General features: G+C 30.9%; 1 protein-coding gene across 1 annotated transcript; it reads left to right on the top strand.

The window, feature by feature from the left end:
• The first annotated feature begins 1,203 nt into the window (after positions 1 to 1,203).
• On the top strand, positions 1,204 to 3,105 carry LOC132314953 (desmethyl-deoxy-podophyllotoxin synthase-like). The gene is made up of 2 exons (XM_059813719.1): positions 1,204 to 2,105; positions 2,419 to 3,105. Exons 1-2 carry the CDS (start codon positions 1,221 to 1,223, stop codon positions 3,043 to 3,045), a joined length of 1,512 nt encoding a protein of 503 aa, XP_059669702.1. The 5' UTR covers positions 1,204 to 1,220; the 3' UTR covers positions 3,046 to 3,105.
• The last annotated feature ends 7,913 nt before the right edge of the window (positions 3,106 to 11,018 follow it).

The following is an 11,018-nucleotide window of genomic DNA, read 5'->3' as shown; positions in this document are numbered from 1 at the left end:
TCATACAAGCCCAAGACCACATCTTTTGGTCCAACTTTCCTTAAGCCCAATCCAATTAATTTAAATAAATAAGATAATTAATTAAATATAGAAATTAAAATAACTAATTACATGAAGCACATAAACAAACAAGAATTTACAACTAAGTCATATAATACCAATAAAATCAACACACCAATAATTCAATCAATAATCAACCACACAAACAATCAATCATCATACATAATCACGAAATATAACTTAATTAAAATAAGATAATTAATCTAGCACTCAATAAAATAAAATAAATCATTGAAAAATAAAATAAAATAATTAATCCTAATTAATAAATCTTTTAAAATTATCGGGGTATTACAGAAAAAAACACAATAACTCACTTTGCCTCCATGAGAATTTCAATCCTCTCCCTTCCACTTTAGAAGGCGAGAATGTACCACAGCCCTACCTTGTCAAATACAATAATTCATATATATAACTCTAAGCATCTTTATTCATAAAACAAAGGATACAACTCAGAAATGAGAACTTAAAAATGCATAAATCTGGATATAAAAGCAATCCTACCGCTGAGACAAGTAAAATCTGGACGCTGCTCTCCATTTGCTGATGGAGTTGCCGTTCCTCTCCTTCCCAATTCTCTTCACTTTCCTGCTCTCTCTATTCATGATATTCAAAATTGTGTCTAAGAAGTTTTATCTATATCTTATATTGTAGAAGATGCAGATAAAAAATGATATTTGAAGGTGCATATGAAATATCAATAAAGTTTATGTATCTGAATGTCTGCAATTCAATCTTATCAAAAGGTCTGATTAACGATTTCGTACATGCTTCATTTGTAACATGTATCTAAATATTTTTCTTGATCCCTTTGAGGGAGGGGAGGGGAGGGGTAAAATGTGTGGAAGTGCATGCGTAAGTGTGTTTCTTGCCAATGTATATATATATATATATATATATATATATATATATATATATATATATATATCTTTCTTAATTCAATGCTAAATATTTACATTTTTATATGTGGAAAAGAATATCATCAACATAATGCATTTTCATTTATAAAACAAGGGAACCATGCATACAACCTAGAAAAGTAATCTGAAAATGCTGAAAGGATCTTGCAGAACTTCAGGGCTCCACAGCAAGCATAAATCTGGATGAAAAGCAATCATACCACTGAGACAAGTGAACACTCGAACGTGGCTCTACAATTGATGATGGAGTTCCCATTCCTCTCCTTCCCAATTCTTTTCACATTCCTGCTCTTTCTGTCCATGGTATTCAAAATAGTATCTAAAACCCCAAAACTGCCTCCTGGACCATGGAAGCTACCTCTAATAGGAAACATTCACCAATTTGTGGGAACTCTACCCCATCACTGCCTAAGAGATTTGGCCATGAAACATGGACCTCTGATGCACCTGCGACTTGGACAACTTTCTATCGTTGTCATTTCTTCAGCAAAAACTGCAAAAGAGGTGATGAAAACACATGACATCGTCTTTGCTAGCAGACCTTTTAATCTTTCTGTAAATATAATATCCAAGTATGACATTGCCCTCGCACCTTATGGGGATTACTGGAGACAACTTCGAAAACTTTGCATAATGGAGCTTTTAAGTGTCAAACGTGTCCAATCATTCCGACCCATCAGGGAAGAAGAGACCTCAAATTTGATCAAATCTATTTCGATGCATACAGGATCTCTAGTCAATCTCAGTGAAAAGCTTTTGTCGTTGACATATAGCATCACTGCAAAGGCAACCATTGGTAAGAAATTCCGCGGGCAAGAAGAATTCATATCACTTATCAAGGAAGCCATAGTTGTAGCAGAAGGTTTCAAGGTTGCTGATCTCTTTCCTTCGGTTAAAATGCTTGCTTTGATAACTGGGCTGAGGCCTAGACTTGAGAAGCTTCATCAAAAACTTGATAGGGTATTTACCAACATCATTGATGACCATAAAGCCAGAAAGATGGAAACACAGACCGATGATGGTGAAGCCAATCATGAAGACCTGGTAGATGTTCTTCTAAAAGTTCAGGAGAAGGGTAACCTTGAGATCCCCTTAACTATGGCACACGCCAAGTCAGTTCTCTTGGTTAGTACATTTAGTTTCTGCTTCTATCAATACCAATGAATAAGTTTCACAAATTACTTTTACCTTCTGTTGAGCCAAAGTCCAAAACCTTATTTACATACTAAAATTCAATTTTAAACATTTTATCTTCAAACACCAATATACACATTGTGTTCAAGATGTAATGCTGGTCCAACACCCAAAGTGGCTAATGCCCAAAAATACATCTTTTAAGGCAAGCTCTCAGAGTTGTAGAAGAGCATAATATGAGCCAATAAGTCATGATATTGATCTATATTCTCTATTCTTTAACTCAATTTTTATGCTCTTTCAGGACATGTTCAGTGGCGGGATTGAGACATCATCTACAACTTTAATCTGGGCAATGTCAGAATTGCTGAAAAACTCAAGAGTTATGGAAAAGGCACAAGCCGAGGTGAGACAGGTTTTAAGTGCAAAAGGAAATATTGTTAATGAAGATGACCTCCATAAATTGAGTTACTTAAAGTTAGTTATCAAAGAAACTCTGAGATTACACCCTCCTCTCCCTTTATTACTGCCTAGAGAGAGCAGAGAGAGATGTGAAATCAATGGATATGAGATACCTGCTAAAAGCCAAGTCATTGTCAATATATGGGCAATTAGTAGAGATCCTGAAAATTGGACTGATCCAGAGAGTTTTCTTCCAGAAAGATTCCTTGATGGTTTAATTGATTACAAGGGGACTGATTTTCAATATCTACCATTTGGTGCTGGAAGGAGAATATGTCCTGGCATGTTGTTCGGGGTAGCTAATGTTGAGCTTCCACTTGCAAATTTATTGTATCACTTTGACTGGAAACTTCCTGAGGGAGAGAAACAAGAAGATCTAGACATGACTGAGGCCTTCGGTGCAGCAGTATGCAAGAAAAGAGATCTGTGTGTGATTCCTATTGCTTATAATCCTTCAACTAGTGAATAAGATACTAAGACAAGAAGGTAGATAGCATTGGATGGTCATTATTGAATTTCCAATTTTAGTTTGAGCCTTTAATAATGTAATCTTATGTTAGAATATTTATATATAACAATAATGTTGAGAGATAAAATAAGAACAGATGTAATGTGGGCTTCCACATAAAATTGATTGCAGAATTAGGAGCTTACCTGTTAATTATCTTAGACTTCCTCTTTTGTGTCATGGTTTGCAAACGGCATCGTGTGCTGCTCTAGTTGACAAAATGGCAGCAATTGCACTATAAAAATATAAAAAATCAAATAAATGTCCTATCCTTCTAAATATTCTATCAAATAATCCACAAGTGATCTCAAGAAATTAATTGTTGTCTGACAAAGCTACACTTAAATCTTAAATTTGGTTAGTGTTCAATTTAAAAAAATTATGAACACTAAATTCTTTTACGAAAGTGTTTCAAATAAATAAACTTTTTATATTAAAAGGGGCTTGCCTAGTCATGAGGCTGCCACCATTGCGGCATTTGGAATAGTCAGATGTATGCAGCCTTATTTCCAATATTTAGAGACATTTCTCATTTCAAACTTGTGACCTCCAAGTTATACTAAAGCAACCTTACCATTACGGCCAATACCCGCTCTTTAATATTTTAAATAAATAGTATAATAATATTTTAGTACATACTAGACTAAAACACAAATTTGAGTTCATAAAACCTCTTAGGATTAAAAGCTTAATGCATTTAGTCAGCTAAAATGACATTAACACATGATAGTAGTTTGTATAATATGATCTCGTGGCAATCTCTTTTTTTTTTTTTTTTTTTTTTTTTTTTTTGCATATTCCAAGAACTACAAAATACTGATTTGAAGTCAACTAATCCAATAGTTGAGATATACCACAATATCGTAAACGAAAAAAAAGCCAATTTCAACTTAACAGCATATAGAATTACATAATAAAAAAAAATTAAAATAATAATAAAACAGACAGAAAACACCAGAACGAGAACGATCTAAGAATGAAAAAAAAAAATTAGAAAAAAAAATATATGCGGGATAGAAAGAGAAAAAAACACCCAAATTTATTTAAATCCTTTACAAAAGAAACAGCAAGTGTGCTATTACCCTCTTCTTTTCTATTTCCTCTACTTTCTCAGCATCCAAACAACAATATGAACAAAAATCTAAAACAGAGACAGATATGTGTGTGTAGGCGTGTGGAGGAGAAAGAGACTACCATGGTTGTTGCCGGCGAGAGGATAGAGTTGAGAGGTGTAGGTTAAATCTCAACATTGTCCTCTACCATTTCCTTACTATTATGTTATTTTGCTAAGTTGCTAACAAATACACAAACCTAAAAATAAAAATAAACAAAACAGTTCATATAAAAATAAATAGTGAAATAGGGCTTTGAATCGAACCAAGTGAGGGCTTCGAATCAAACTGGTGCGTGTTAGGGCTTTGAATCGAAACATGAACGGCTTAATGGATTCATGAGCTTTGCATTGAGATTGTAAGGAAGAAAGACAAAGTTGTGCCGATTAGTTTCTGAATCCGATTTTGGTCTTTGAAGTAGGGGTGCATATTGGGTGGACCAACTGAGCCTAAAATTTTTCAGACTTGGACTTTTAAATTTACAAAGCGGTCCAAATTGAGTTGGAGATTTTCAAAGTCCAGTCGTGTTCGGGTTGGGCTCAGGCTGCAGTTCTAGTATCTTCGGGGTCAGCTCGGGGAGTGATTTGTCACCATTGTTGGCAGCCGGGGCATATCAAGCCCACGGAATGGTCATTCATTTTAGTAGCACAAGCCTCAACCCATTTTGAGACATAATCAACGACAAGGATGATGTATTGGAAGCCATAAGACATTAGGCATTTATTTCTTAAGTACTCCGTTACTCATAAAGTGGTCATCCTTATCATCCTCAAACAAGTGGGCAAGTAAAAGTGTCTAACCGGGACAAGTGGATGAAAATAAGACACTCCAATGGGCTCTCAAAAGACCTCTGATATTTTGAGATTGTCAAAAGTTGCTAAAATGAAAATAAGGCACTCCAATAGGCTAGAGGGCTCATTTCACCAAGGAGAGGGTTTTTCCCGAAAATAATCATGTACGCAGACGTAACTTACCTATTAGGACGTGCTACAATGGTCCACGGCTTTTTACACACTTTTAGATTTCAAGTTGATTACTTTGAGGATCTATGTCTTGACGTGTGGTACTAGAAACTCCAATTTATGCTAAATGGTTATATTTAGTTGCATTGATGATATTTTGGTCTATTCTAAGTCAAAGAATGATCATGCTAGACACCTTCGCGCGGACCTTAGAGTTCGATTTCATTGTTCTTGACCAAGATGGTAAAAAAGCCTACTGGAATGCATGATTTTACTGTTCAAATGAATGGAACCAAGAACCGGTCGATCAAAACAAACCATCAATCGACCGAAACAGGTCGAAAAATAACCTTTTTGTTGTATGCCTGCATGACTTTCTTCTTTTGAGCAATAATATGATCTAGGGCATTGAGACGAACTTCATCAAGGTCTTCTAGCAACATGGTATGGTTGTAATCTGCTGGAGTTGGTAGTCGCCTTACTACCCACTAGGCAATGGCCAGGCTGAAACCTCCAACAAAAATATCATCTGTATCCTAAGTTAGACCCTTGAAGAAAGCCCCACCACATATCCGTTAGCATAAAGACTTTAATTATGCACATCAAAAAAACTAATTTAATCTCCATAGCAAAATTAAACTATTTAACCTCAAATTTTTTTTTTAAACTTAAAACAGTTTAGTACCCATCCACTAACTAACTTTTTAGACCTGAACCGAACCCAACCCAAAATTTTTAAAAACTTTCATTTTTTTTTTTTAACCTTCCAAATCTGTGATATTAGGCCCGTAGAAAATTCTTCCACACTTTCTATAAATTAGATTAAATCTAATAGTCACACTCCAAACCCACCTATACTCTTTCCTTTTAATACAAAACCACCATCACTATTTCTACTTTCTAAATTTAATATTTACCAATACCACTAATTACAACAATAAAAGGTAAGTACCAAATAAATAAAAATAAAAATTGCTTCACCTCTAGAACGTCATAGCACCACTAATTGAAATTTTTGTTTTCTTTGAGGTCTTTGTTGTTACTTTACATATTAGCCGTCTTTCATACCTTTATTTACTTACCCAAAAATAAATAAATAAATAAATTTTGATGATAGATAAAAAAAAATAAAAATAAAAAAATTATGATGATAGTATAATAATAGCAGTATTAAAGAAAATACTAAAAAAAAACCAACTAATTTACAAAGGAAAAATAGATTGAATTTCTAATTTTTAAATAACATGTCTTTAGGGTGGTATACAATAATTTAAATTGTAATCTATTAAATTTTTTTATGGGTGAAGTTGTCAAGTGGATAAAAAAATAAAGATTTTATTTTAATTTTTTATTATTTTTTAGTCGATGTTTTGCATGTCAATAGTGCAATTTTTAATTTCTTTTTCACACTCAAACAAATAGGCAATGTCAACCTTAGTATCAAGTCATGGATGCAATTTTCTAACACTTACAAATTTTTTTTAAAGAAAATAAAATTCCAATTAGTTGTGAGATGTGATTTCGAGAGGTGAAGAGATTTTTATTTTTATTTTTATTTTGGTAGTACTTGCCTTTTATTGTTATAATTAATGGTATTCGTAAATATTAAATTTGGAAATTAAAAATAGTGATAATGATTTTGTATTAAAAGAATGGCATATAAGTGGGTTTAGAATATTACAATTAGATTTAATCTAATGGTCGCTATAAAAGTGCTGCTTTTCCTCCCCCTCTCTCACTCCAGTTTGTTTTCCAGCATTGGCTTGTGTTAAGGATTTCCCTACACACAAATTATTTTAGGGTTTTATTTGGAGTAATTTAAAAATAAAAATTTATTTACTAACCAAAAAAAAAGAAGTTTTCTTACTTTTATGGAGTATTTAATATAAAATAAGGTAATTTTTATATTTTTGTATTAATAAAAATAAAATTAGATTTAAAAAAACATAAAAATTAATAATTGAATACTTGAAAAAAAAGATATTATTAATAAATTAAAATTTTGATGTTTCAAAAAAATTAAAAATTTGATGTTTCAAACGGGAAATGAAGAAGAAGAAAAAGTTGAATGCGTTAGTCCTCATAGCCCGAATGCATCCAAGTTCAGGTTAATATTAGAGTCCACTTTTTTTGACATCGGGCTGGCCCAACCCAACCTAGGATGGCCCTGCCCCGGCAAAGTGATTTTAAACATTGAGATGGAGAGAGTTGACAAGGATGAGGTGGAGAGGACTCATATGAAGCGCAAGCATAAGAAGAAAAGGAAATGAGGGTTTCAAAGAGAGATGACCTTTTACAGTAAATGAGGGATTTTTTTGCTTCCTCCCTGCTTCCCTCCAACCAAACACGATTTTTTTTATTCATACCCCTCTCATTTATCCCCTAAACCCTTTCCTCCAATCAAACATATCATTAGATTTTTTCCATTAACTTTTTGGACAAAATATGAAGTTGTTGCAAGTTGCAAAATCTTTTATCAAAACCTGTCTTTTAAAAGAAATAAATTTGTTCCTAATTTAATAAAAAAAATTATTCATCTGTTTATATAATAAAATATTATATTTTTAATTATCATTTCAAAATTATCTTCTTTTTTCAAAGTCTAATTGCTCCATTAATTGTGATGTGGTCAGTTTAACCAGAACAAAGTTGATGAGATATTATTACCCGAATTATTTGAATTTTTGTTGTCGATAATGGTGGTTGGGGTTGCTTAGAAAGGTTTTTTTTTTTTTTTTTTTTTAACGAATTAGTTATTCTAAAGTAATCTCCCATTAATTCAATTGCATTTGGCGAATTCAATAATTTTTTTCATATACCAACGAAGAAGTTAATGTGAGATCAATTAGAATATACAGTTACAAGTAATAATAATTATAATGTTTTGAGAATTTATAATTAATCATTGTATAAAACTCAGTCGTAAATAATTAATTTCACTAAAAATCATTTCAGTTACTTAATGGAGAACGTATCACAACTTGATATGATCATATTTCAACTTGACAAATACCTATTAATCAAATCTCCAAATTAAAAAGGTCAATTTTCATATATATATATATTAGAAAAAGGAACGTGCATTGCACGTGAGGAGAAATGCTTGTGAATATTTTAATTTTATTTTTCAAATAGTGTACATATAGATATATATAAATAAATTCTACTTTGCCTTTCTAAAAATTGTTTTAGTAATATAACTTTAAACTAAAACAAATACTAAAAGTTACACTAATGTTTTCTTTGATCATGTCAACATATTTGAAAAAAAAAAAAAAAAAAAAAGGTACGTCAACATATGTAGGTTTACTTTTACTAACCATGTATCTAAAAAGGCCGAACTTATAAAATTGTAATAAATTTTTAAATAAAAGGTGTCTGAAATAAATAAAAAACACGATAAGACTTTTTAAAAAATTTGTATTAGTATATAACTTTTTTAAAATACGTTTGAAAAAGGATAATAATAAAATTTCAAATATTTTTTAAAATAAATTTCTTTTAGTGTTTTCAATCTAATGGTAACAAAATTCAAAAGATTTTTTTTTTCTTTAACAGATTTGAATGTATGTTAATTTGATTAAAAAGTTACATGTTAATGTTTTCATAAATCACAGGACATTACAACAAGGCTTTGAATCTAACTACCTACGGCTTTTTAATCCCTCTCTGTATACCTCCTATATATTTTTCTTTCCAAAGATTCTTCTCTATGCAATTTTTTTTTTTCAGTAAAAGAGTTGAATGAAATATTTTTTTATATTTTTATGACTGTAGGTTTGTATAGTGGTAAAATTTAGAATAGTAGGCTCAATTGAATTTAGGAGTTTCTGAGAAAGAAAAAAAAAAAAAAATGACGGATGCTCTGAGATGGAAAATGGTGACATATATAGATGAGTTTGAACACAATCAACGAATGATGTTATGCTGAAATACAACAATGGCGTTGAATAATTATACTCATATAAGGACTCCTACATATCACCGATACCTTGTGTCAACTCCGAATTAATGGTAGAAATTGCTCTAGGCGATGTCCTTGTGTATGTTTAGATATGGTTTTCTAATGACAAACATATTCTGAAAATTTGTTTCTAGCATGTTTATTCTGTCATATTTTATTTCATAGGTGCTTTATTGTTTCTGTTTTGGAACCCTGTTCCATTTAGTTATTTAATTTGACTTCAATTTTGAATAGAACAATATTTGTTTTGGAGTAAATTACTTTTAAGGTAATTTTGAATTTTATGTCTCTAATTTTATTAATTAATGTTAGGGACAAGAATATGTTGAAAAATAGTTGAAAGTCACGTCTGTTAAAACTGTTTTCATTTTGAATAAATAATAATAATAATAATAATAATAATAATAATACTCATTTTAAATTTTGTTACGGTTGAATTAAAAATAGTAAAAAGTCAGAAAGGCATGGAACTATGTGAATCCTTCACCATTAGCTCACTAAGTAACATCAATATCAATTTCATATCCCCTTTTGAAAAGAAAGCCTTGCCAAGCTTCTGTTATAAGAACTGGCACGAAATTGATCCATATAGATTTTACATCCCAACCATAGAGAGAAAACCTTCTTCACTCTCGCAGTTCTAATTGCTAGTCCTCTCTAAACATATTCAATCATCATCTTGTTTATCTCTTCCAAGCACTGTCCTAACTTTCTAACTTATCTATAGAGCTTTAATATATCAGAAAAGTGACGTCTCTTATAATCAATGTTAAATGAGTTCTAACTAAAGATATAACTTTTACAATTATATTATAACTGATGTTTTAGTTTCACTAAATCACACATACAGAAGACACGACGTTTCAAGTATTGTATTAAAGGGTTAAAATTTTTAAACCAAAATTTTAAGACTCGAACTGAAAAATAATACATACTTGATAGATGCCGTGGATGATTACCGTCGTAGTTTTGACACGATATTCTAATTTTTGCATTCAAAATAATTATTATTATTTTTTTAATTCTAAAGAAAAAATGTAAAAAGACTTGGATGTTAATTTTGCTCGATCTATGCAAAAAAAAGAAAAAATGTTGAAAAACAATAGAACTATTACCTCTCAATGGTGCAACCTAAAACAGATGTAATCATAGGCTAAAAGTAAAAACAAAAGTTGTATGGCTTTTTTTTATCTAAAAGGGTTAGAAAGTGGTTGGTATATAATTCAAATTAAAACTTACCTTCAAAAAATGAACAGGTGTTGATTAAATTTGATCAAATTTGTACCGAAATTCAAATTGAAACATACCTTCAATAAAAATAAAGCTTGAGTCATGCGCTTCAATCAAATACGTATTTTCTTGGAAATATTTGAACTTGCAATAGAACATAGAAGAAATTTTTTTTTAACAATTTATAGAAAAGAGCCAGAGAGATAGAATGACAGAGAGAAATCTGAATGTCAACCGTTCATAATATAATCTTGAACCGACGTGTGTGTTTAGATGTCAAAATCCAGCCGAATAGATGTATAAAAAAAAAAGTTGTTGAGTCGATTTGATGTTTAATTGAGAGAAACTCCTTTTAAGACAATAACTCTTTGCAAAAAAAAAGAGAAAGGAAAGTAAAATATGGAAAAAGAAAAGTAACGTTAATAAAGAGAAATATTGCAACTCTTTGAAAACGATAACGTCGGTATAATATTTTTGTAAATTAAAGATATTATTTGAAAATGTATATAAAAATCAAAATTGAATACACTTTTATAGAGTATATATATATATATATATATATATATATATATATATATATATATATATATCAAAATGCACGTGCAATGCATGTGATGAAGAACATACAATTGTTGAAAATTACTTTAATTAGGAGGCTAACTCTTT

This window comes from Cornus florida, unplaced genomic scaffold (genome assembly GCF_030987335.1).
Source record: "Cornus florida cultivar Cherokee Brave unplaced genomic scaffold, ASM3098733v1 CherokeeBrave_3.0.0_Hap2_Chr06, whole genome shotgun sequence".
NCBI lineage: Eukaryota > Viridiplantae > Streptophyta > Magnoliopsida > Cornales > Cornaceae > Cornus > Cornus florida.
The sequence above is the reverse complement of the archived record's forward strand: the minus strand, read 5'-3'. Positions and strand labels throughout refer to the sequence as shown.

Excerpts from the sequence above, each read along its gene's own strand:
- LOC132314953 (XM_059813719.1), top strand. The coding sequence starts at position 1,221 with ATGATGGAGTTCCCATTCCTCTCCTTCCCAATTCTTTTCACATTCCTG. Across the intron at positions 2,106-2,418 it reads ACGCCAAGTCAGTTCTCTTG|GACATGTTCAGTGGCGGGAT; the intron begins GTTAGTACATTT and ends ATGCTCTTTCAG.